The following is a 26779-nucleotide window of genomic DNA, read 5'->3' as shown; positions in this document are numbered from 1 at the left end:
CCCACTCTTATTTGGTGCCCACCTATCCTGTTAGCGGCAGGACTCATGATTGGTCCCTGGCTTTAACCCACGTCACGTGAACACCAGAGCAATGTTTGTACTAGTGTCGATTGCTTCTGTCTGACAGTGTGATGATGATGATCCATAGATCCATCCAGCAGCCCATTGTGGTGCAGGCTCAGGCTCACGGGCCCTACTTACTCTGCTGCTAATAAGTCGCCTTTATTTTCGTATTTAAAGTTTGTAGAACATCTTGCAACGTGGGTTCACCGTTCAACTAACACTCCGTTAGCGTTACATGTGGACAATAGCAACCTAAAAGTGACCAGTACTCTGCAACGGGGAGGTTGTTGTAACCGTTAGCTTAGCTTAAGTGCGCTAACGCTAGCTCCCCTGTCCCACCTGTTTTAGTCTTAAGGTGGAATGGATCATAGGAAACATCTGTATCTTTAGTCTTTAGGTGGAATGGATCATAGGAAACATCTGTATCTTTAGTCTTTGAGTGAACATTGTTTGTGATTTAACTACAAGGTTTTCAAACGTCTACGCCCAGGCCTTTTTTTAAAGAATGGATCTGAATTTTTACTCTGACCTGTCGGATGGATCAGGTCAGAATGTGGATGCAGAGTTCTTGGATACACAGCCTTACAGTGGATACTCGGAGAATAAGGTAACGTACAGCATCCGTCTTGATCCAAGGCTAAGGTGACGTTGATTGGTTGATTGAATACTATATTAGTCAGGAATGTAAACAGTGTGAGGTACAGTCAGACCAGAATGCTAAAAGGATAAAACACAAAAAGTCCTGGGGACTGGTTTCCTTTGTGGTCCTATGTATTCAATTCATCAACATAGCATAAAAGAATAACACAATAATGCATGTCATCAACAATTACAAACTGTATGTACTAAGGAGAAAAGGGATCCAGGTATAGTTAGTAGACAATAGGGTGAGGTAGTGATTCTCAGCATGGGGTCCAGTTCAGGGAACCCCAGAGGTCCTTGATTATTACGTCCCAGGGGTCCCCAGCGAAATAATAGATGGTTAATGTTCACCACCAATATTAAATGTACAGTTAATTAGAGAACATTGTAAGAATGGCTATTTTCGTAAGAGTTTCACTATTATCTCTATAGCAGCACTTTAGACAGTAAAGTATTTCTGGACCAAATAACAGACCAAATCATATCTTAACGATGCAGAATTTCTTAGATTGGGCTCCCGAATGAAAATCTTATCAAATGAGGTTCCGTGGCCTAATGCATATCAAATTGACTGTCCTTGAAATAGAATAAAAGGTCTAAAAAGGTTTAGGATCACCAGTGCATACATAGAATAAGATGACATCATATGATCATGGTCTTTAATGTTCATGCTAACACACAACATAACCCTCTGTCTTTTTGTAGTTTCCAGGAGGCGGTGAACATTATTTAACCATCAATGGAGCAGGTCACCCCTTTCTCTCCGCTGAGGTGAGTGTTAAAATATTGATTAGACTACTGTGAGATGTCTTTTCATGTTGAATAATTGTAAGCGGAGCTCACCACCAGTGCATTTTTCGCTGAGACGTCTACTTTCTTTTCACCCCATTCAGCAGACATTCCATACCCCCAGCCTAGGGGATGAAGTGTTTGAGATTCCTCCAATCTCACTGGACACTGTGGTGTCACACTTCGGGGAGCTGTCTGATGGGTCGGAAGGTACGGGAGGACCCTCCAGCTCCAGCAGCCTTGTTAGCAACCTCGTGGTGGGGGCCAATGACCCCTCATTTGCCTCCACTTTTGTGAACGCTGGCACCCAGGGCTTGGATCACTTAAATCTAGGAGTGATGAGCCAGTCATCGGGAGCTCTGCTCAGTTCCTCCGCTCTGGTGAGTCTTTTGTCTTTGGACTCTCATTTGTGTGACATTTGACCAGAATCTGTGATCTGTGAATCAGACTGTTATATTGTCAGGTGGAAATCTGACACACATAACCAATGCATTCTGTCTTGAGAACTTTCTCTCTATGCACTAGCAAACGTAATATTCATTGTTTTTTTTTTTACGTTTCTTCCATTTTGAATATTTATTATTTTAATTGTTTAGACATTTTAGAATGAGCCCTTCAACTTAATGAAATGAACTTGACATTTTTGCTGGTACTTGAAATAACTTGAAATAACAAAAAAAAAAAATGTGTTTAATGTGGAGTTCCATGAAGCTGCACATTACAACAACCACCAGCAGTTGAGAAGTAGGGTTACGACATGAATATAAGGTTACATACTCACAACCTAACTTCCTCCTGAATTCTCCAGTCCAAATCACCTGTTTGCACAATGTTATAGTTATCACTGAACTGTGTTGAACTGTGTTGAGTTAATAGCTAGATAATAGCTAGATTTTGAAACTACATCCTGAAGCCAAACGCATGTCAAATAGTGTGGTGACTGTCTCCCATGGCCAAATGGAAATGGCGGTGTTCTAATCACTTCACCCATAAGTACAGAACTGCTTCACATATTTTCATGCATAGATTATAAACACAGATCTCAGAGAAAACATATGCATTAACCAATGTCAGTGTCTCTGATTGAACACGTCTTGGTCAGTTTGTCTTTTAAAGCTTCATCCCCACTCCCTATTCTTATCCCTCTTCAGGAAATGGGCAGTTCCATGGCATCGCATTTCAGGAGCTCCTCACCCATGACCATTGATGTGGCGGACATAAACAACAGCCTTTTGGGAAGTAGTCAGCTGACCACTATCGACCAATCGGAGCTGGGACTGGGCCTCGCAGGGGGGCACATCCTATCTCGTACAAAGTCAAATGAGCAGCCATTATCGGCCACGGCCTCTCCAGCTGGCTCCTTGCAGGATGATGACATGGATGGCACACTCTACCAGAGTGTGCTGGTAGACTCTCCCATTCCTCTCTCTTCCTCCTCCGTCCTCCCGACTATGTCCTCCGGTCCAGCCCGCCTGTCCTCTGTCACCGCTGCCGGCAGGAGAGGCGGGGGCAAACCGGCCACAGTATCCCCAGCCGCGGGACCAAAGAAACCGGGGCGAAAGAAGAAGGACCCCAACGAGCCCCAGAAACCTGTGTCAGCCTATGCCCTGTTCTTCAGAGACACGCAGGCTGCCATCAAGGGTCAGAACCCTAATGCCTCCTTTGGGGAAGTCTCCAAGATCGTGGCCTCCATGTGGGACAGCCTGGCTGAGGAGCAGAAGCAGGTAGAAAGATAACTTGGCGATGCCTGTAGGAATCCTTAATGGGGTGTAAGATTTACAGAAGGTGATGAGAAATGTCTAATTTTCCTCTTTTCGTTCCATCCCTCATTAGGTGTACAAGCGAAAGACGGAAGCTGCAAAAAAAGATTATTTGAAAGCCTTGGCAGCTTACAGAGCCAGCCAGCTGTCACAGGTACAGTGATCTTGTCCTCTCGAAGGAAAATGTTTGTGGGATCGTTTGCCATGAAATGCACCAATTACTTTTCTGTTTTGTCACTACAGCCCTCTGGTGAGGTGGCTGACACGGGCCCTTCGCTGCCACTGCCTCAGACGGCAGTGAACCCGCCTCCCATGGGTCCGACCTCTGCCACCCTCGGCCGCTTGTCGGCGTACAACCCCGACGAGAACACCATCACCAACATTTGTGCCTCCAACATCATCCTAGACGTGCCCGAGGTGACCACGCGCTCGCGCACTGGGGCCAAACCCGCTACCGTGCCAACCATGCCGCTCCCCACCCAAACCATCACCAAGATCATCATCTCCAACCCTGGTGGAGGTCAGGTGGTGACCGTACTGCCGGGAGGAGTCCGCACGCTGCAGCCCCGCCAGCCCCCTCCGCTACAGCAGATGCAGAGCGCCCCGCCCCCGCCGCGACTCCAGCAGATGGCCCCAGCGCCGCCACCCTTGCTGGCTAAACCCAGCGCTGCGACCGGCCTCCCCGTGTCTGTCACCGCCACTCCTCCCCCGCCACTCCAGATCAAAATAGTCCCCGCCTCGCTGCAGTGCACAGAGACCACGCCCATAATTCATAAGTCCACAGGGGATCCCAGGTCCCAGGCGATGCCGGCCATGGCCTTGAAAGTGGTGAAGTCTATCAGTATTGACTCGCTCAGCGACATGGAAGAAGAAGAACTGCAGTCAGAAGAGGTAAAGAGCTTGAAGCCTGACTCTTCAAAGTTAACATTACATTACAGTCATTTAGCAGACCTGTGTTCCAATGGATACTTTGTAATTATTATTTAGTCACAGACTCTTGTTAAATATGTATAAAACCCACAGATCGCACAGATTTAAATAACCACTTTCAATGTTACAGACAAAAGTTTTCAAAAATGTAAAAAAGCGCAATGTCACCTTGTGACATTTTGTGAGCTTGTAGATCGTCTAATTTCTCAACACTGTCATACAAAGAAGCATAAAATGGGGCATTAATTTATGACGAAATATAAAATATGATATATGGACAAGTTTTCTCTGCCCAACAGCAACAATACCGTAGGGCAGGCATTATCTTTTTCTTAAAGGAGACATCCGGTCATTTTAAGTGTTATGTTTGATGTGTGTCAAATCACTTACCAACGTAGAAATGAAAAACGCGTGACTCCACAGATCCCCCTATCGACCCCCACCGTTGGCATTATAGGAGTATATAGGATAGCAGCAATTCGCCTATTTTAACAAATGTAAAGTCTGTTTTTTTCTCCTAGTACTCATTGTGGAGTCCCATGATAACGTAACAGGCGCTAAAACTCCGAGAAGCTAACGGCTAATAACAGAACGAGCTAATGCTGGGGCTGCGTGGCAGCGGTGGCCTAGTGGTTAGAGGGGCGGCCTTGATACCGGAAGGTCCCTTGTTCGATTCCCCAATTCATCACATCAATCATGAATCACCGCTGAATAGCCCTTGAGCAAGGCTTCCATGCAGGGTCCGGCTGGAAACAAGCTTCGTGCTTAGTCCGACACCCTGGGTAAACAACAAACTTTGCTTTGCTTCTTTGCTTTTTGCTTTGCTTTGCTTTGCTTTGCTTTGCTTTGCTTATCTCTCTGCATGGCAGCCCCAGGTTGCCAGGTCGGGAGAGAAACCAGCAACCAGCATTAGCTCGTTCTGTTATTAGCCGTTAGCTTGTCGGGAGTTTTAGCGCCTGTTACGTTATCATGGGACTCCACAATGAGTACTAGGAGAAAAAAACAGACTTTACATTTGTTAAAATAGGCGAATTGCTGCTATCCTATATACTCCTATAATGGCAACGGTGGGGGTCGATAGGGGGATCTGTGGAGTCACGCGATTTTCATTTCTACGTTGGTAAGTGATTTGACACACATCAAACATAACACTTAAAATGACCGGATGTCTCCTTTAACAAATTGAAAACTCATTTAATAAAAATAAAAAAAATACATTTGTTTTATTAATAATAGAGTTTCTACTTATTCTAAAATAATTATTGCTGTATTGGCTATTGGTCAAAATACAGGCAGTTAATTCAGGTAAAAGATTTATAAATGTACTATGTAATAGTGTATAGGCAGGCAGTATGTCTGAATGTACGTCATCAGTGCCTCACTATTTCGTCCTGTTCTTGTAGGTGCATATGGAGTTGAATGAGTCCAGTGATCCAGGAGTGTGTGTGAGGGCTGGCTGTAGCAACCCAGTAATAGACAGCCAAGACTGGGACAAAGAGTACTGCAGTAACGAATGTGTGGCCAATCACTGCAGGTGTGTGTGTGGTTAATCTAGATCTCCACCTACTGATATGTCTGGTGACATCTAAATTCAGTGATTGGGCTTAAACTGTGTGGAAACAATTTGGAAATTGAAAATATTATTACAGCATCATTCTGTCAGAGCTTTGTTTCATTCCTCAAAAAAGGACTGACATTAATAACGTGTCCTTATGTCTGACTCTGACCAATGCATTATCATCTATTGATACCACCTCCTTTTTTTCCAGGGATATATTTATGGCCTGGTGTTCCATCAGGAAGCACAGCTTCGGGAAAGTCAAATGAGGAGCTCAGAGAAACCAGTCACAGAAAGAACTGGACACCAAGTGTTTCACAGGCATTGGAGAGACCACAAGTTAGAAAGTATCACGGGACCTAAAGCTTCCTACTGCCCTCTACTGACCAAAATGCTGCCTGTGCCCCTATAGGCTATTTTATGTTAACACATTTTTGTATATAGTTTTGTCATAGTTTACAGAACTCTGTATGCTGATATTTTATGTTTCATGTGCAGAGGATTCTAAACTAAGCAGCAAGTACATAAATGTAAATTCTTACGTTGTACATGCTATTGCTTATTGTGTATGCAGTATAAACTTTTGGTCAGGTATTATTTAAAACCCAATTTTATAACTGGATTTGGCCATAACTGATAGCAACATCAGCACTGGTCTGCACAGTTCACCATGGACAGGGGGCAGATGGTATCTTGGTGTGCACTGGATTTCAGGATTCAACTGTTTTGTCTCCGATTGGGTCGAAGCTATCATGGTTATTATCAAACATGTTTGGTTTTTAACCACTTGAACCCTATTCTATGGGTGAACATTCAGCAAAAATAGCACGTCTACAGTCTCACAATGTGTTGCGGCCCATTGTGAGCTTGTAGATTAGCTATTTTCGGCAAAGACATTTAGTGTAGAGGGGGAAACTACTAGGCTAGAGGATCTAGTATAGAGCCCTGGGGGACTCTGGGGTCCGGGCAACTAAGTATAGGGTTTAAGTGGTTAACAACTAGAATCTGGACAAATCTGAGCATGATCCAATAGTTTCAGCTGGCAGTGGTTAACGATGAAAATCAGATTGGAGCCCCGGCATGCGGACTGTACATTTTTAAAGTCACACATTTTATGTGAACCAGTCCTTAGCTCCCTCACCTGATTAAGAAGTTGGAGTCCTTTTTGAATGTTTTGGCAGTGATGGCAAATTGATTCTACGTTATTGTAAATCTCAAGCCTGGGGTTGACATTATTTTGACCATTAATGTGCTCCCTAGTCCCTATACCTCCCTCCTTTCTTGGACAACGTTGCCAATTTTCAACCTGTCTTCTTGTGGTTGGTTCTCACTGGTGCCCGTTGTGACGCCGTCCCATTTCGCTGTCTGTTAGATTGTTCTAGCCTTCTAGTGCGTTTGAAAAGGCTAGCTAGCCAGTGAAGCACAACATAAATGTACCATGGCAGACATTGAACTGAATGAACGGTGTGAGACAGACTGATATACTAACACGGCTAATTAGTCAGGGTTTTGAAGTTGGACTGCGTACAAAGTGAATTTCCTCTGCCTGGTTTGTATGACTCCTAGTTGCTGTTGGGGAGGTAAGCGTAATGTATACTTCATCGCACGATGGTGTTGCTCACTGAAAATGGGGAGGGATGACAAGGGGGGGAGGAGGGGAGGGTGGTTGCAAGAGGGCGAGGCGCGCTCGCTGGTGTGAAGAAAAGGCAACAAACGTACAAACGTTTTGCCTTTTCTTCTGCTTTCAAGTTAGTTTAAACACATTATTCTGTTCATAATCAGTATAAGCTTTAATCCATTTATTTAATTTAGTGTCAGTATAACATCTGTTCTTTATAATTGCTAATGATCCTGTGTTTAAGTGTTTCTAGCCAGTATTTAACACCTCAAGTAGTTCTCCATAGCCTATATTTTAGCTAAGATTTTGCTCGTACTGTTGGCTATGGAGAGCACAACGTATTTTCACTCGAAAAATGCTTGCTGAAAATCATTTATTTTTGGGACACCATCATGCGACGAAGTATGAATTAAGCTTATAGGAATTTGTTACTCAAAAGTTTTGTGTCTGCTATGGCAGACAAAGCATACATTACTTTTTTACAGATGCCAACAGCATTAATGAAGCACTGTCTTCAGTTTGTTTGGTGTGTTTTTTTTGTAGGAAATAAATAAGAGCGAAGATCCATAGTGAAAAAGGTTCGTCTTTTACTTTGTATTGGGATAGTTATCACAGTTTGTACAGCCAACAGTTTTTCTTTAGTTTTGTCAGTTTTGTATAAAAAAGAAATTATGCACAGTCCTGTGTCAAAGAAAAATCAAGGATTGTTTGATGGTAACCTTTTTAAAATAAACGTTGAGCAATAAATGCTCAAACTAATTTATTGCACCTCTTGTACATTTTTACAAATATCTTCAGACCCCACATATGCCATTGCAACAATGTCGACTACTATATCATTTAACAATCATACATCCAATTTATGTAGCGCTTTTCTCTGTAGTCAAAGTCGATTTATCATGAATTTTAGTCCTTAAAAGTGAGACATTCCCAGAACCGTAACATCTGCTCTAAAAGAGTAGTAAAGACAATGAAAGCATTTGCCTTTTAAGGTGTGTATCATTGGAATGGAAAAACTTAAAAAACTTAACTATGGGAGTGGTTTAAATTAACTGCTACAACACCAGAATAAGGGCTTTATAGTGGATACGCCACTTTCATAAACACTGATTTATGCTTTAGAAAAGCACTTTCAATGTACATTCATGGAATACTTATGCATTGTTCAAGTATAAAAAAAAAGTTTTTCTCGCAAATGCCCTTTTCGGTTGGAACTAAATGCCATAGGTCACCCCATTCGGATGCTATCAACATAGGTCTAGTCACGACAACTTGGACCCTTTTCACAGCAGACATTTTGACAGCCAAATGGGAAAAACATTAATTGTGGGTGTTTAATTCAGGCAACTGTCCATGGCCTGGCTAGAGCTGATGATTTATTTCTGGCAGATATGTCTCATTTGAGTGGTTTCCAGGCTAAACTGTCCATGTTGGCACACAGTAGCACCTACATGAAACACCCACAATTAATGTTAATGTTGCAATGTTATATTTCATCATTACAATGCATGGGCACATACACCGTTCATTGTTCTCTATCTCTACTTAAGAACTGTCCATCATAGAGGTCTGTCATCAACATCACCCATTGTCTAATCTGAGTTCCGAGAAGCTCTCGCATAAAAACATAGTCAAACCTGATGGGGGAAATATTCTGATACCTGAGCAAAAAAACAACATTATAAACATGCCCACATCTGTTTGGAGTAAGCAAGAATTGCACAATTTGATTCATCTTTTAAATACAAAATACTCAACAAAAGACAAAACAGAGATACTGTAATTACAGCTACAGTGCATATCATAAAAAAAATTACAATACAAATTAACAAGATATCATTTAGATATTGCCATATTGTTCATTTAGAGATGTCTACAATTTAAAAAGGTTTTCAAATCGTCTCTCTTCTTAGTTTTTTTCCAAGACTGGTGAGATATACGTACCATCGCCAGACATTGAAAACCACCAACGTCTTATTATAGGTGGGGGCGGCAGTGGCTCAGGGGTAGAGTGGCCAGTAGAGCGGCCGGATGAAAGCTGTGAGGTTTCCAGTTCGATCCCAGGCCCCCCCAGAGTTAGTGTCCTTGAGCAAGACACTGAACCCCTAATTGCTCCCGATGAGCATGTTGGTGCCTTGCATGGTTTCCTCCGCCATCGGTGTATGAATGTGTATGTGAATGGGTGAATGTAATGCACAATCTATGTAAAGCGCTTTGGATAAAAGCGCTATATAAATGCACCATTTACCATTTATAGGTGGCAGCCAGCTAGCTAGAGAACCTTGACAATAGAGGCTCTGCTGGGTGGATCCACACGGTACAGCCCCACGCCCAAGCACACAGGCTGACTCAGCTTAGTCTGGTACTCATACAGCTGAATCAACTTTGGACCCACCTCGCTAAAAGTGATCACGCCTTTCTCAAAATTCACATTTACCGCTATCCGCTTGTACTTCAGTGTTGCAGAAAGGACGTTCTTCTTGCTGTTGTGGTAGGTAAACAGTTGGCCCACACCATTGCACGTGAGACTCCAGGACTGGGCATTCATTCCGAAGTTGCTAATGTCTTTGCTCTTGCGGTTGATGCCCTTGTAGGTCACGGCAATATCCCAGTATCCCTCTGCCTCCACCTCCCAGGAGTGGGTACCACTGGTGAAACACTGGGTGGAGAGGACCTGGGGAGCTGCATCAAAGCGGCTCGGCTCGCTGGGATACGTCAGCTTGGTCTTCACTCTCTCCACCATATGGAGGTCAGGGGACACTTTGAGGAAAGGACTGACAGTGTTCATATCCAGAGTGAGAGTACCTGTGGTGCAGACACAACACATTAACAGTATGGCCGCAAATGTACATGTAATAAACAAAACATGCCAACGATCAGATCCTAAAACACTCGTATGAGTGTTTCTATGAACTTAACTTCAAATTCATTGTTCATGTTCTTATCAGAATTTGTTCCTTGGTATGCACAAAACCTGTGTGTGCTTTTAGACAGGCCTACGTATATGTTGGAAACGTGTCGGAAGGCACTTAGAATGACTTATTCTTTATACAAAATCACTAACGAAATGTTTCAGTGCCAAGTAAGACATGAGACCAATTCAAACCAATTTGTTTGGGCCTAATTTTCCACTTTCCCTCATTTCCCTAGATTGTGGAATCACGATACTGCTGACTGGCTGATCCTCTGATCAGTCACTGGGAGGACATACCACATGCAAAGGAACATCTTATTCCTCCCCATTCAACACCCCTGCTGACAGGCACCCTTGGACAATCTGTAAAGAGTCGCTAATGCAGTTGAAACAAAAAAAAAGGCAGGGTTTCCGAGGCTACTGATGCAGAGACAAAGAACGCCCTCCCCATGCTGCCGAGCTGGATGCACCGTGGGCGATTCAAACCCATAGACATAAATAGGTAGACTGCGCGTATTGAAAGGTAAAGTAGCCTTTACTTAACAACATTATCTCTTGTCTTTTGACAAAATGCTCTCCCTGCATGACATCTTACCTAAATACATTGTCTCTTCATCTGTGTGACTGTGTATTCGATGATAAACCAGGAATTCTGTGGTGGGCAAACAGTTAATGAAAATAATTCACTTTGTAACAAATCAGTAAAAAATGTAATGCGTCTCAATTACATTGAAAATAATTGTAAACGTATTTTAATTCATAGACATTGCACTTGCCTGCAACAGTAGAATAGATGTTATGCAAACGGGTTTGTTGCTTGTCCAGTGTCTCTGAGAGTGTCTGATTTTCCACAGCAAAAGTATAGGCTAAAGATGAAAATAATTGTCCAGTCAGTCAATTAACAAAAATAAAACAAGAATATTGTAATATAAGTACCGTTACACAGAAGAGCACAGATTGTATTACTTTAATTTTGTTTCTATAAGCTCAGCTGTGAATGTTTTCATTATTTCTGTAATATGCTCCAGCCTCCTGTGATATTGGCTACTACTGTATAGTAGTAGTATAGTAACACACAAACACACACGGCTATTTACAAAACCTGACCTGAAGTTTAATCTCAGTTTATACTGACTTACCATAATACAGGACAATAAACCACAGACAGAGGAGTACCACAGTGACACTGTTAAGGGGAGATTCATTAGGCTTCACTTTCTGCTTCTGTCAAAAAATAAATATGAGTATGATCAGTTATCGTGTTTTGCACACTAATGATCTGTCAATTTTAATCTAGAACAAGTTAACAACGACTTTCAGGGCACAATTTCAAGCACTCCCATAGTTATGCCATTATGTGCAATTAAATTTGAGTCTGGGTGGATGAAATGTAGACAAATTAGGTAACATAAAATAACTAGGTTGGTAAGCCTATCTATGGTGCCATCAAACGGTTACGTTGAACTCACTTCATTTTCTATGTCCTCTCGCAGTTTTCTGATGGAGTCCTTACATCCTGCAATTGTTCCTTCAAGTGAGTTGAAGCGCTCGTCCATGTACTCCTGTTTTATACACACACACACACACACACACACACACACACACACACACACACACACACACACACACACACACACACACACACACACACACACACACACACACCACGCACGCACGCACGCACACAATTTATATTTACTTTTACAATAATTTATAGACTGTCACCTTTTTTATTTGACGGCCGACTTTTACAGGGACCATCAATAACTGAAATCAACTGGATACGGGGATTTCCTACAGGTGTGGCTGTAAGGTCTCTCTATTTACAAGAAACGGCATTGCTCATTCTACTTCCGCACGCAAAACTAAATTCTTGTTGATACAACAACAGAGATACTGGCACTGATAGAATGAAACGTGCGAGGATATTTCTCATAGCAAAATGATGAAGGATTGTGGTTGTTGTGAAGTGAGTCTATTTAAAGTATCAACTCATTGCACACTACTTAAGGTAGGAGAAGTGATATTGTTTTGTTAAAGTAAATCTTACATAGCTCTATATTCTGATCGTACTCATTGCTATAGAGTGATTCGAACCCGCGACACGTTGTCAGGCCGGTTTACCAGCCTAGGTGCCCAGGGCCATGCTTTAACCTTTTAACAAAAAAAACTAAAACATTTGTTGTAACCACAAAATATCACTTACAATACCTTTAATGAGTCTGTGATGAGAGGAGAAACATCTTAAACTCACAGTCAGTTTCCTGGACAGGACAGCGTTGGCCTCAGTAGCCTGCTTCCTCTCCTTGGTTTCAAAGGCACAGATGTTGCAGATGTAGCGTCTGGATGCCTTACAGTAGTACTTCAGCACCTCGTCGTCGTGCAGCGGGCACTTCCGACTCTTGAGATCCCCCAGGGGATTGACGAGGGGGTGGCCTGTGAATGCCGGTCGCTCCAGATGGTCCCTGATGTGCTCCTTACACAGTGACACCTCGCACTGCAGACACGTCTTATTCGCCAGCTCCCGTCTGTCTGGGCAGCAGTCACAGTACACCTTCTCTGTGTTCTTGTTCTTAAGTCGAGCACAGGTTAAATTAAGTCACTTTAGTTGAGAGTTCATTATTTGGACCCCCTTTGCATGATATGTGTGGACCAGGTGCCTGATATGGAGGAAAATATTGCATTGGCCTGCCTATAAATTAACAGAACATGGTGAAATAACACATGCTCAGGACATTCGAGCCTACCTTATGTTACCTATAATACCTAATGTTAAGGATGGGCCTGCTTTGCATTGCAAAGAGTGTGTGTTTATCAGGTGCAGAAATCCAGCTAAGTCAGTGCTACATACAATATATGACAGCATCTCCAAATGTCTGTGGGGTCCAATCCACAAACAATACAATCTTTAAAAGAAAGTAGCCTGTTTAAAAGGAAGAAAGTCCAGTGTTTAAGCATTATTCCATCTATGACAGTGGTTTTCAACCAGTGGTCCGGGGACCACCAGTGGTCCTTGAGGGAGTACCAGGGGGTCCCCAGCAAAATTAGTTAATAGAGGCACAATCATTTTTAACCACTTAGCTTTGGCTATTCAAAAATAGCAGATCTACAAGCTCATAGCGCGGCACCGAGTGCCGCGCTATGAGCTTGTAGATCTGCTATTTTTGAAAAACCTTGAAAAAGTTTGCATATCTTTGAATATTTATAATATAATTAACTGATATCTTTGCTTCTGGGGGTCCCTGGCACAAAACATTTTCAATTGGTGGTCCGCGGCCAATTGTATAACAATTTAGGGGTCCTTGGCATGAAAAAGGTTGAAAACCACTGATCTATGACAAAACACTGATCTTGATTCACAGAGACCTGCTGAACTGCTGATGTGCCAAGACCTGTTGTTGACCATAATTACAATTATTTTTTCTGAACAGATCAAGTATACCTTCTCTTTCCAGTTGTTTCTGTAGTCCTCTGCGATGTTGGACAGTGAAAAACTCTTCTGCACTCCAATGACCTGCCCAAAGTATGACCTGCAGTCGGGGCAGCGGAACGGGTAGTCTGCGTGGTCAATCATCCCTTCGAGACAACTCATGCAGATGCTGTGTCCACAGGGCAGCAGGCGGGGCTCATTGAAGATGTCCTGGCACACTGGACATGTCAGCAGCACCTCCAGATGGAGCTTCTCCTCATTGGCCATGCTGAAGTGTGAAACAAAGCACATATGCAGATTAGCAGTGGTGAGAAAAAAATACTCATTTTTTTTACTTTAGTAAAAGTACTGCAATGTAGAAACACTCTGTTTAAGTAAAAGTACAAAAGTATTGGTATCAAAATATACTTAACGTACAAAAGTAAAAGTACCCAATATGCAGAATGTCCCATTTCACAAGTTTTCAAATGTACAAAATGTATATAAATCTTTTGAAAATAGCAGATCTACAAGCTTGTAGATCGGCTATTTTCAAATGGCCGAAATGTAGGCTATAATAGGGCTGAAGTGGGTAATGCATGCAATAATCAAAATATACAAAGTAACTAGTAACTAAGGTTTTCAAATAATTGTAGTGGAGTAAAAAGTATAATATTTGCCTCTGAGATGTAGTGGAGTAGAAGTAACAGTACTGAAAATTGGAAATACTATAATAATTATACCAAGAAGTATGCCTACCTTAATTGCTAGATCATGGAAGGTTTAGATATGCCTTTCGCACTGTCAAAAGTGAAAGCAAGCAAGCCATGTTTATACAGTTTATTTCCTTGTAGGGCGGGACACATGCAGCACAAGGGAGGGATTAGCCACGTTTAGAACCTCACCCTCCACGATAGCTCCGAGATGAGGTCCCGCTGTCTCGGGTCCCGGCAGAGGTAGAGTCCTTCCAAATGCAGTGAAGATCACCTTTTTAGCAACATCGTATCCAAAAAGTATAGGTACTGCGAGACACCTACAGATGTTTGACATTTCACCGGAAAGTACAATTTAACCGACGGGGTGGAAAAACCCGTTTAAACGCTTATTTAGTCAGCCTGTGCCATGTTTTCCCATTATCCGAATTGGGAGCAGTACTGGCACCTGCCGTAGGGGGTTCTTCTTCAGAAGAGATTGCCCAAAAATAACAGGTTGGATTAGCCCTGTCTGAAAACTGTCATGGCGCTACTTGTTCCTGTTTTTGGACATTTCTACATTTACAACCCGTACATTTACATAAACAGTAAGATTTCAAATATAAAGTGTCCCATGGCCATGGATGTAACAAGTTAAAACGCTCGGTCCAAGTACCGTAAAAGCATTTTAATCCGATCGGCGGCCATTTTTTCATAGTTATAATGTATGAGTGCAGTACACCTCTCAACCGATAGGGTCGCGCAGTTGAAAGCATATGGCGAAAATCGGAGAAAATCGCCACCGATCGGATTAAAATGCTTTTTATTGAACAATACGGAAGACATGCGTACTTAGACCCAGGCGTTTTAACCTGTAACATCCATGGGCGTGGGGTCAGCACTTTACATTTGAAATCTGAACGTTTATGTAGATGTACGGGTTGTGAATGTAGAAAATTCAAAAACCAGGAACGAGTAGCGCCATGACGCTTGTGACAGACGAGCGTCATGTGAACCATGGCTACAGGTTGCGGATCAACTACACGTTCGAAAATGTAATGATTTGAAAACCAATTAAATGCAATCACCAATTATTAATAAGGGGTAAAATAATAATAATACAACCACTCGCTTGAGTTGAGTGCTGTTGTGATAAGTGATTTAAAAATAATTATGAATTCATAACAGTGGTGTAACGTAACTAAGTACATTTACTCAAGTACTGTACTTAAGTACAATTTTGAGGTATTTTTACTTTACTGGAGTATTTCCAATTTCCACACTTTTACTTCTAGTCCACTACATCTCAGAGGAAAATATTATACTTTTACTCCACTACGATTATTTGTAAACTTTAGTTACTTTGTAGATTTGTATTAATATTACAAAACCCACTTCAGCCATTTGAAAATAGCCCATCTACAAGCTCATAATACCTCATGATGCATTGTGACCTTGTAGATCTGCTATTTTCAAAATATTTTTACACATTTGACAACTTGTGAAATGGGACATTCTGCATAATGAGTACTTTCTACATTTTGATACCAATACTTTTGTACTTTTACTCAAGTACATTTTTAATTCCAGACTGAGTATTTCCACATTGCAGTATTGATACGTTAAAGTAAAAAAGTAAAAAATGTTACTTTTTCCACCACTGACGCTAGGGCAGTTGGTCGTTTTTATTTGATGGTGCCTGCAATGTTTGTGCCCTAACCAGCCTACTGATTAACTGTTGCATAACTAGAATTTCCCAAAACCAATCTATAAACGTGTAACTAGGGTTCAGAGGACAAACACATTTATCAGTAGGTAGGCGGTATTAAAAGTTGATTGTATAATACTTGAATGTTGATGAATGTACATGTTCAAATCCAATCATGCTCTTGAACCTTAAATGGCAACTCTGTTTATGACTATATCGGGTAATAAAAATGAAATTGGACCATGAGTTTCCATAGTCTTGAGTTTAACCAACTCCCAAAGTGCAGGGTGCAAGTCCAAAAGTTTGTGATGATTCATTCTGTTCACATCAAGTTAAAATTATTGTTTACGAATTAAAATGTTAACTCCAAAAACAGTTTAATACAAATTTTATTTAAAAAAAAAAGAATAGCAGTACAGTCAGACTGCCACATGTAAAAAACACATACAAAAAACAAAACATTTAAACAGCTTTGAAAGATTAAGAAAGTCTAAAAAAGTGTTTAAGCATGGTAAAGTAGTAGTAACACACAGCTTATATAAATGGCACATACTCTTCTAGTAATTGCTGACAAGTAGAAATCTGTATTTACACTTTATAGAGAAACTACATACATACAGTATGTTCACAGGCCTTCTAACTGCAAAACGCCTACACAGTCACACATGTATACAGTCACATGTATACAAGCTCCTGCTGGCTGAGAGAAAAGCTGTTAAAAAGTGAAAACAAGTAATTACAACAAAGCCATGACAGCACCTTCTCACTGTTTAAAGTATTGCTTGAGGTCTTTACCATTTGTTTGCCTTTGGGAGATTGTACTCACAGCTAGAGGCCATTATTAGTCCAGTGAATAGATTTTTAATGTCTAAGTGTGAACCTTTATTGGATATAGAGTTCAAAATATAGAGACTTCAAAATATGAAGAAAAAGTTTGATTAATTAACATCTATATATGGGCCAGGCTAACACAACTGTCCACATTTACAGATGGTGGAATGCAAGAAACGTAGAGGAACATTAATCAAAATATGAAGAAAAAGTTTGATTAATTAAAACTAAGATGGGCACCAGCAGCTTTTTGGGTCACCATTGTGTGTCTGAGTGAGTATGGGGCTAATGTCCCAAACCACTGGACATGTGCATGCTGCCAGTAGGCAGAGAAATATCCTCGATTCTTTTTCACATGATGTGAATATTTATTTTTTTAGAACTTAAATTTTGTACTGTAAACAAAGGCATTCAGATTGGGCTGACTTTGCCCAAATATGCAAATAAGTGATGTAAGCACTGAAGTCATAGAAGACTGACATCATACACTGTCCACATGATATCAAAGATCCACTTGGATAACACTTTTATTGGACCCCTTCTAGTTAACTTGTTGACATTACACAATGCTTACCCTAGTAGGCAGATATCTTTACAGTGGCTGATGCTTTTCAAATTTCACCAGCTGTTTTTTACATCCTGTGTTATTTTATTTGTGTAAAAAATGTTTCTACTGAATAGCACTTAAAGCACTTAAAGTCTTACCTGACAAAATACTGTAGCATACAGTAGATAAACTTGCCAGCCACAGACAAATATTACCAGCAAATAGCTGATGTCAATCTCAATCCTGCTAAATGTCAACAGGATAAAGGATGGCACAACAAAGAACGTTGTCCTGTAGTGGTTTAACTTTTCAAACCCTATTTAAATCAGTAGTAGTCATACAAGGAAAACAAAATAACATCTCAGATTTGAGGTAGAACTATTGTGTGAATCCACTCAGCTAACCAATAAATACTGAGATATTACAAGCCTGCAATTTTCCTGAATGAAGGTACGAATGCTCCACATGGGCTCTCATTGTGTTTCTGGAGATTCCGGAGGATCCTGAACCTTTTGCTGCACAGGCCGCAAATAAAAGGCTTGTCGCCGGTGTGAAACCTAAGATGGGCTTTCAGGTTGTCTCTGAGTCTGAAGCTCTTACCACACTGAGGACAGTTGTGTGGCCTGTCGCCCGTGTGAAACCTCTCGTGACGGCGCAGACTCTTCCTTAGGGCAAAGACCTTGGAGCAATGGGAACACGAGTACGGTTTCTCCCCGGAGTGGAAACGTTCATGACGCCGGAGAATCTTCCGGTGTTTGAACTTCTTCCCACATTTGTTGCAGGCATACCCGCCGTGAGAGTGGGCTACGACCCCCTGAAGACGCCACACGCCATTTGCGCACCGGGTGAAGCAGCAGAGCCGATGCCCCGTGTGGAGGCCCTGATGGCGGCGGAGATCTTTCAGCCCAGGCAGACCAGATTTTCCCTTAGCTACGCTTACATTGCTAGCATCAATGATGCTCTTCTTCTCTGATTCCGAAGCCAGTACGTTCACCAGATGTACTGAGCATGGCTTCGTCAACTTCCTGTCTGGAGAGACCAGCTTCAGCTTCAACTGGAGATGGTTTTCAGTCTCCTGCTCGGTGTGGATCCGCTCCCATATGCTGACCGGCACAGGAGCCATGGCCTCATCGGAGGAGGATGGGCTGTAGGCGGTACCTTCGGCGGTGCTGACGTTGGCTTGCTGTGGCTCTACCTGAACAGGTTCTTTAGATTGTTCAGGTTCTCGAACATCCGTCTTCAGAATCAGTGGACAAACAAACTTAATCTGGGTCGCAGTGCTGACGTTGGCCAGCTGTGGCTCCACCTGAACAGGTTCTTTAGATCGTTCAGGTTCTCGAACAGCTGTCTTCAGAATCAGTGGACAAACAAACTTAATCTGGTTCCCAGTGGTGACATCACTCTTTTGTTCTGGTCGGATCAGGAGAGGTTTCAGTTTAGCTAGCACAGATGTCCTAGCGCTTTGCGAAATTATGAGTCTTTGATCTGCAGAGACAGAGAAATTGGACATAGTTTTGGCCGTCATTACATTTATGTACGTAGGTTTTATGTTGATTGTGTGGTATTGGGTATTTATTTTCCTGGTTATAAATTATGATATGGCTATGTATTCAAACTGCTTTGAGTTTTCTATTTGTATTACTGCTCATTATTCTTCATCTGTGGAGGGTAAATTTATGGCACATCCTCCACATGACACCACCAGGAGGTACACAAATAATTTATAGCAATAATAAAGGATTTCATAAATAGCTTAACATTTACAATGAATGACAGTAGCAATCATCATTAAGGAGAAAGTAAACCAAAGAATTCTCAACACAAGTTAAAGATAATGCGCTGTGTTTTGAATGACAACCACAGGTCTAGAAGGAACTCCATACGAGTGCAACGAACATTGTGAACAAAATAGGGACGCCAGGTTGAATGTAGATAAAAGACGTATAGGCATGCCCCACATGATCGAATATTTTGTTTAGCCCAAACTGGAATAACCAGCTCAACTGGCACTCTAAAATTGTCTTAAACAGTAACATAATATGTCACCCCACCCTAATTCACAGCAAATTATTTCCTTTTCAAAAACGGGAATCTCACAGTATTGCATGTCTTCATGTATCAGAACATGTTTTGAATAACAGTACGATCGCGTTTGATTTGGAAGTACTTTTATGCTATTGCCGGAATTTGCTCCAGGCCCACAGTGCATACCAACCATTTGTAAAGCCCAATGCTGTATCCTAGAAAAATTATATCTTGGCAAAGACTCAGCACCGCATTGATCAGCCAAGATAGTGGGTTTAAGGAAGTGCAAAACGTCAGTGCAAAATCTGAAATCATTCTTTCATTAGAAGTAGAACATATAAAGAAATGTCTGACTATTCTCTGAGGTTACCCGTTTTTGAAAAGAACATGCATGTTCAACAGCTTAAACAGCTGCCCCAAGCTACTGTATTGGAGGCTGACATTGAGATATAATCCACAGCCAAGTTTCTCAATACTGAGTGAACTGCTCAGTGCAATTATGCACTGTATGTCAGAATTATACCACATATTTTATGAACAGGGAAGCTATCCTTTAAGACAAAAACACATTGTCAGAAAGCCAGTAAGAGAACTGCCACTCAGCCATTGTTATATCAGACTTATTCTTACCAATTTCTTTTCGAAGGTCACTGGTGATCAACTTCTTACCAACTTCTTTTCGAAGGTCACTGGTGACCAACTTCTCTTTTCGAAGGTCACTGGTTACCAACTTCTTACCAACTTCTTTTCGAAGGTCACTGGTGACTGAAGGCTCTGATGTGGAGTTACTTGACTTACTTCCCTCCACCATTTTCACATCCTTAAAAACAGATTGTACACCAGTTAGAAGAAAGGCAGTAACCATTTTGACCTTGAAGTTGTAATATTTTGTAGGAAAACAAACTTCTCATGCAGGTGTTGAGGAATTCTGTATCAATCAGTAATTGATGAGGCAAATGGAGTCTGACACACTTCATGTTATAAGATAGAAGTTTTATACTGCTCATGGGAAAAGTAGCTACATTAAACCTTTAGGGTGGTGGTTAAGTAGTTCTCTGAGGAAAGTAGGAGTGTAAAGATAAGAGAGGAATTTGCTTGTGTCACGGGACCAAGCTGTACCCAAAACAATAGATACCAGGCCTGTGCCATGGCTTCTTGACTCAGATATTCAGATGGTCACAACCTTAACACTACCATAATTCTTCCACACAGGTATCCAGCACAAATATGTTCTACTAATATAAACCTTATTTTGGAAAAGTGCTATACAAATAAAGTTCATTATATTATTACAGAGTTTCAGATAAACGTCAAGCCAACAACATTGGACAATGATTAACAGTATTTCAGAGCTGCATCAACTGACTTCCAAATCAATCTAACACTATGTAGCTGGACATCAGTGTGATGGCACATTGCAACACTAGTAAAATATTTGAATAGCAAAGTCATATTTGTAAATAAAATATGATTATTTAAGGACGTTAAAGTCACAAATCCAAGAGCAACCACATTTGTTCCACCAAAACGTTTAACTTTGAGCTCTAACTTGGCAGTGCTAATAAACCACTGACTGACTGAAGGGCCACAAAATAGCAATGACTAATGCCAGGCGTCTACAAATGTGGTCCCCCTTGAAATTTCGTTTGTGCACCTCCAGGAATGCAGGACATCTCTCTCTTCTTGGCTCATGTTTCTACTAAGGTAGACCTTTTTATGTTACGGCATAATTGTCCAATGACAAATGTGATTTTTGGTTTCATAGCGACTTTCAAGATCCATAAGTGATTGAACCCTATTTGTGCCCACTGACCTCTTTCAAGAGAGAATGCTTGGGGTCAGCATGGCCATTATCTTCACCCAGGGGTTTATCTGCAGGAGGTGGACCCTCCTCCTCCTCCTCTGCTGTGGAAGTATTTAAACATTCTCCATTCAAACGTGTGGAGGAACACTGGTCATCTGTGAGCACTGCAGACGAGGGGGGGAGGGGAAGAAACGAGGAACACAAAACAAATCCATGGATTAAAGCTATTAAAGTTGCCGTTGCACTTATTGCTGTTGCGTGTAGTCTTCACATTAGCTTTGGGGGGGAACAACTGCACGTCACGCTCAAATCCTGTTTAGCAGACCATAAGAATTATAATTATATAGTATCTAAGTTAGAATACCTACATGCATTCGTGCATTCCAACCACACGTCATGCATTAATTACAGATATGCAACTACAACACGTTGCACGCGTGTTTACATTGGAAAATGCACGAAGAAAGCATTTTCAAATGCGCAATGTGCACGTTATGTCTAAAGTGTAATTAATGCTTTAGGTTAACTGAGCAAATACGATACCATATCCTTGGACCAAGACTATCATAGCTGTATTTTATCGAGTCTGACTTTTGCTTTCGTTTCGAACGCTGACTCTGGTCCATAGCGTTAGAAGGAGTTCTCCTTAACGCTATGTTACTTTCGATCCGTTGCCCACACACGCCCGGTAGCGCAGCGTCTCTAGTAAACATAAATACAATTTCGCTACTCACCAAAACATTGACGGGTTTAAATTAAGATGTTGAAAGCCTACTTTCTTTAGTGGGAACACTCGGAGCCCCCCATCTCACGTGTAAAATACCCCCTTTTCCAGAATGTAAAATAATCCACCGGATGGGGAAACATTTTTTCAGTTACTCCACTGCGCCCCCTACAGATCCGGTCAATGCACGTTTTCTATTGACAAGATCTGTAGGGGGCGCAGTGGAGTAACTAAAACATTTTTTCCATCCGGTGGATTATTTTACATTTTAGTCAAAAAGTGCATTTTAGACGTGAGGTTGGGGGCTCCGAGTGTTCCCACTAAGGAAAGTAGGCTTTCAACATCTTGAAACCATCTTTGTTTTGTTGAGTAGCGAAAGCGTATTTTTTATTTTTCATTAGAGACGAGAGGCTGCGACCGCTGCGCTAACGGGGATGTCTGGGCTACGGCTAGAAAGTAACACAGCGTTAAGCATTAAACTACTTCTAACGCTATGGATCAAAGCTATACGAAAGCAAAAGTCAGACTCGATTAAATACATCTATGATAGTCAAACAAATACCATGCAATAAAACCAAGCATGCACAACGCGTTGTTATAGCTCGCAGATCTGTTCTTTTTTGGCAAGCGATTGCAATCGTACTACGAAAACATAAATAATGTGAGTGAGTGTACAAGAGGAACTAGCATAGCATTGGTCTACAACCGGAAGTAAAACACAAACAAAAAATCGCGTTTTACCAATTAATAACTGGTCCGATGGCGAAGGACGATCACTTTCATTCACTTGCACTCCGACGCTGCGGACCACTTTAAGACGCTGCTTGTTGCACACACAGTCCCGCGGCTCGGCTGCAGCAGCGGGTCCTTCACAGTGGATCTCTGTGGTGGAGGCTTGGTAGCGACTCTCGAACAGTTTGGTCAGTTCTACCGTCGCCTCTTTCACCAGGGCGCCCAAGACCGTCTCCACCTGGGCTTGGAATTTGAGGTCCAGGGCAGACATTGTGTTGTCTGTCTGCAAATCAGTGCTTTAGATCTAGACTAGTGCTGTGTTGTGTTGTTGTTGTTCGGCGAGAAGGCCATGAACGTTCAACGCTGGTAGTTGCAGCGCTATAGAGGTATTTACCACCACCAACACACCATGTGGGTGATGGAGCATGGGGGCGTGTCTGATGTTTACGCAGGCGCGCCAAGTGGACGTTTGCTCTCAATCTCAGGTCACTGTAACTGACAAGCCTGTTATTTGGTTTCTAGTCTAGTCTTAATTTATTTTATTTTAAGGGTTCAGTGGTGAAGAAGTAACATTTTTTACTTAAGGAAAAGTATCAACACTGCAATGTAGAAATACTCGGAAGTAAAAGTCCGGAATTCCAAATTTACTTTAGTAAAAGTACAAAAGTATGCACTTAAAGTAACAATAGTAGGCCTTGTTGCAGCCAATTTGATATATTTTAATATTTGAATATGAAGGTATTTTGATATTGTGATGGTGCTGTGATTCTATACTGATTGACCTGGGCATAGGCGATTTCAGGGTACAGCCTACTATTTGAGAATGTCACAGGTGCACAGCATTAGGGATTGGGATTCAGACCAGAGGGAAGCCACACAGTTTTTCAACCGTGCGTGTTTTTGTTTGTTTTCTGTTTGTTTTGAGTTATTTTCTGTTTATTTCCTTATCACAGTTAGTTGTTTAGTTACAGTTAAACACCGGCTTTTGTTTTGCTGTCATTCATCCTGCAATCAAAATAAACATCCTTAAATGCACTCAAGAGAAGACCTGATTTACTTTAAACACCACGCGTCTGGAAAAGCTTCACAACATCCCTCAGTGGCAATTATTTGTGGTTAGTTTGCCACTACAGGCCTAGTAGGCTAGTAAGTACTTTATGCAGAATGTGAATGTCCCATTTCACAAGTTTTCAAATGCATAAAAATGTATAAAAAGCTTATGAAAATAGTAAAAGTACAAAAGTATGCACTTAAAGTAACAATAGTAGGCCTAGTAGTAAGTACTCATTATGCAGAATGTGAATGTCCCATTTCACAAGTTTTCAAATGCATATAAATGTATAAAAAGCTTATGAAAATAGTAGCTATTATAGACCGAAATGTAAACAGAGCTGAAGTGGTTAATCTAAATCTCAAAATCTATAAAGTATATATAAGAATAGAAAAAAGTATATATAAAGTAACTAGTAACAAAAGATGTCAAATAATTGCAGTGGCGTAAAAGTACAATATTTGGGTCTGAGATGGAGTAGAAGTAAAAGTACAGAAAATTGGAAATACTCCAGTAAAGTAAAAATACCTCAAAATTGTACTTAGTACAGTACTTGAGTACATGTACTTAGTTACTTTACACCACTGCAAAATAATCATATTTTATCTGGGAAGGACCCCCCCCCCCACACCCTGACAAGCACTTTTTTTTTGGAATTGTAGGCATTACATTTAGTTGGACTCGGTTCCACATATAAATATATTGTGAAAATAAGGCTTGTGAGCTTGTATATCGGCTATTTTCACAATGTTTGCCTATATTAACACATTTTGTGGCACCTAGGGACCCCCTGATCTTTTTTAAAGATTTTTGTTTTGGCTTTTTGCCTTTATTGATAGGTTATAGTAGGCTGACAGGAAATGGGGAGAGAGATGGGGGGGTGACACGCAGCAAAGGTCGTCGGGATCGGGAGTCGAACCCGCGACACACTGTCAGATTGGCATTGCAGCCTAGGGAGCCTGGACCGCCACGCTGTGGCCCAGACTTCGGACAAGCAAAATTGAACCAACAATAAAGCTGTGATCTAAAAGCATTGCGATATAAACATCTGCATCTGCCAATTGATATTATAACATACTATGCTGAGGCAGCGCGTATTTAGTCTGTCCACTCATTCTTCTAGTAGTGTGTAACACCTCATGTCACCTTATCTATGGCTGTGTGTGTGTGTGTGTGTGTGTGTGTGTGTGTGTGTGTGTGTGTGTGTGTGTGTGTGTGTGTGTGTGTGTGTGTGTGTGCGCGTGCGCGCCAAATAGCACACATACTGTATCATCTGCCCTGTCCTGTTAGTTTAAAGTTAAGGGGATGGCTGAAGTTATTACCCAGACACTAATATGTTGTTCTAAAATACAGTCTCAACATTATTCAATGTTATTGTTTTCAGTGCTGAAATAGAAATGTTACTTTTGGCCTTTGGATGATATTGGCAAAATGTGATGGATAGCGTCACAATACATTGGGCAGGTGTGTGTGTGTGTGTGTGTGTGTGTGTGTGTGTGTGTGTGTGTGTGTGTGTGTGTGTGTGTGTGTGTGTGTGTGTGTGTGTGTGTGTGTGTGTGTGTGTGTGTGTGTGTGTGTGTGTGTGTGTGTGTGTGTGTGTGTGTGTGTGTGTGTGCGCGTGCGCGCCAAATAGCACACATACTGTATCATCTGCCCTGTCCTGTTAGTTTAAAGTTAAGGGGATGGCTGAAGTTATTACCCAGACACTAATATGTTGTTCTAAAATACAGTCTCAACATTATTCAATGTTATTGTTTTCAGTGCTGAAATAGAAATGTTACTTTTGGCCTTTGGATGATATTGGCAAAATGTGATGGATAGCGTCACAATACATTGGGCAGGTGTGTGTGTGTGTGTGTGTGTGTGTGTGTGTGTGTGTGTGTGTGTGTGTGTGTGTGTGTGTGTGTGTGTGTGTGTGTGTGTGTGTGTGTGTGTGTGTGTGTGTGTGTGTGTGTGTGTGTGTGTGTGTGTGTGTGTGTGTGTGTGTGTGTGTGTGTGTGCGTGTGTGTGCGTGTGTGTGCGCGCGCGGATTTCCCACCTTCTGAAGATGCTTAACAACGATTACAAGGATGTTAGGGAGCTGGCACGATCCTCTCTGTTCTTGGACCTAAGGAGGCGTAAGGTCCCACTGGCCAGGGAGCCAGAGCCCCAATTCCTTGGATTCAGGAGAAAACCCAGTGGGAAACTGGACACCCGCTCTGATGGTTTTAGGGTCTGGTCAGACTGGCCAGACCTGAACTACCTCTGTGTCCGCACTGGAGTGTCTTTGGAGTGGGTGCGGTCTGACTCAGAGACTGTGAGGGTCTCAGAGGACATTATAACGGACCCCGTCATCCAGGTCAGGGCAACAGTCACCTATGCTGGTCACCTGCTAACAGCTACTGCCAGACAAGTCCTTATGGATCTTCTACACCAGCATAAACACTGGACTGGACTAAAACTCCAGGGGAAACTTGCATGTCTCCCCTCTGCTGATCACTCTGTCTCACACTCATTTCTTAAGAACACTCATTGTTGTCCTCATTGCACTCAATGAGGACATCATCACATTCAATTCAAAAGCCAGACTACAAGTCCTTCTCACCTGACTCAACATTTCCATCTGGTTTCCCACCACTAAGGTCCCTCATTGCCTGCACCACACCACAGAACAGAACAGATCACTGAAACACTGTCACACATCTTGAATGGCTGTTATGCATACAAACGGATGTACATAGCACGCCATGATAGAATAGTGGAACTCATAGCAAAGGACACAAAGGACACAAAATATCATGCACCAGTGGGAATGTGCAAACATTCCTGTGTCATTTCATCATGTTTCATCTCTGTGATAACCCAGGCATCTGTACATCTTTGACAGCTAAAACACCAGATGTTGTTGTAGTTGATGAAGAGTCCAGAGAAGTGTCTGTATTAGAGATAGCATGCACCTTTGATCCTAGCCTAGAGGAAGCTTTTATGATCAAGGTCATTAAA

General features: G+C 41.8%; 3 protein-coding genes across 4 annotated transcripts; 1 reads left to right on the top strand and 2 right to left on the bottom strand.

The window, feature by feature from the left end:
* The first annotated feature begins 147 nt into the window (after positions 1 to 147).
* On the top strand, positions 148 to 6090 carry tox4a (TOX high mobility group box family member 4 a). The gene is made up of 8 exons (XM_084057437.1): positions 148 to 670; positions 1411 to 1476; positions 1599 to 1874; positions 2646 to 3218; positions 3328 to 3408; positions 3498 to 4145; positions 5588 to 5718; positions 5954 to 6090. The coding sequence occupies exons 1-8, from the start codon at positions 569 to 571 to the stop codon at positions 6009 to 6011; spliced, it is 1935 nt and encodes a 644-aa protein (XP_083913563.1). The 5' UTR covers positions 148 to 568; the 3' UTR covers positions 6012 to 6090.
* A 3527-nt stretch (positions 6091 to 9617) lies between these two features.
* On the bottom strand, positions 9618 to 14704 carry LOC311045543 (E3 ubiquitin/ISG15 ligase TRIM25-like). The gene is made up of 8 exons (XM_084057448.1): positions 14443 to 14704; positions 13717 to 13972; positions 12529 to 12846; positions 11744 to 11836; positions 11414 to 11498; positions 11051 to 11140; positions 10870 to 10926; positions 9618 to 10165 (listed from the first exon to the last, which is right to left on the bottom strand). Exons 2-8 carry the CDS (start codon positions 13969 to 13971, stop codon positions 9633 to 9635), a joined length of 1431 nt encoding a protein of 476 aa, XP_083913574.1. The 5' UTR covers position 13972; positions 14443 to 14704; the 3' UTR covers positions 9618 to 9632.
* A 1750-nt stretch (positions 14705 to 16454) lies between these two features.
* On the bottom strand, positions 16455 to 23106 carry LOC311045540 (uncharacterized protein). Of its 2 annotated transcripts, none has more exons than XM_084057443.1 (4): positions 22756 to 23106; positions 21300 to 21454; positions 20117 to 20306; positions 16455 to 18946 (listed from the first exon to the last, which is right to left on the bottom strand). In XM_084057443.1, exons 1-4 carry the CDS (start codon positions 23015 to 23017, stop codon positions 17883 to 17885), a joined length of 1671 nt encoding a protein of 556 aa, XP_083913569.1. In that variant the 5' UTR covers positions 23018 to 23106; the 3' UTR covers positions 16455 to 17882. The 2 variants fall into 2 exon arrangements, with proteins under 2 accessions (XP_083913569.1, XP_083913570.1); XM_084057444.1 differs by having other exon boundaries at positions 21300 to 21445.
* Between the last annotated feature and the right edge of the window lie 3673 nt (positions 23107 to 26779).

This window comes from Gymnoscopelus microlampas (assembly GCF_963454915.1).
Source record: "Gymnoscopelus microlampas genome assembly, chromosome: 5".
NCBI lineage: Eukaryota > Metazoa > Chordata > Actinopteri > Myctophiformes > Myctophidae > Gymnoscopelus > Gymnoscopelus microlampas.
This window is presented reverse-complemented; position numbering and strand designations above follow the sequence as displayed.

Coding starts and splice junctions, on each gene's coding strand:
- LOC311045543 (XM_084057448.1), bottom strand. CDS start 13,971: ATGGCCAATGAGGAGAAGCTCCATCTGGAGGTGCTGCTGACATGTCCA. Junction 12,847..13,716: donor GAAACAACTGGAAAGAGAAG/GTATACTTGATC, acceptor GCTCGACTTAAG/AACAAGAACACAGAGAAGGT. Junction 11,141..11,413: donor GTTTATTGTCCTGTATTATG/GTAAGTCAGTAT, acceptor TTTCATCTTTAG/CCTATACTTTTGCTGTGGAA.
- LOC311045540 (XM_084057443.1), bottom strand. CDS start 23,017: ATGTCTGCCCTGGACCTCAAATTCCAAGCCCAGGTGGAGACGGTCTTG. Junction 21,455..22,755: donor ATCGGACCAGTTATTAATTG/GTAAAACGCGAT, acceptor CCTCGTCTGCAG/TGCTCACAGATGACCAGTGT. Junction 18,947..20,116: donor TGACCTTCGAAAAGAAATTG/GTAAGAATAAGT, acceptor CTGTCTCTGCAG/ATCAAAGACTCATAATTTCG.
- tox4a (XM_084057437.1), top strand. CDS start 569: ATGGATCTGAATTTTTACTCTGACCTGTCGGATGGATCAGGTCAGAAT. Junction 671..1,410: donor GTGGATACTCGGAGAATAAG/GTAACGTACAGC, acceptor GTCTTTTTGTAG/TTTCCAGGAGGCGGTGAACA. Junction 3,409..3,497: donor GAGCCAGCCAGCTGTCACAG/GTACAGTGATCT, acceptor TTGTCACTACAG/CCCTCTGGTGAGGTGGCTGA.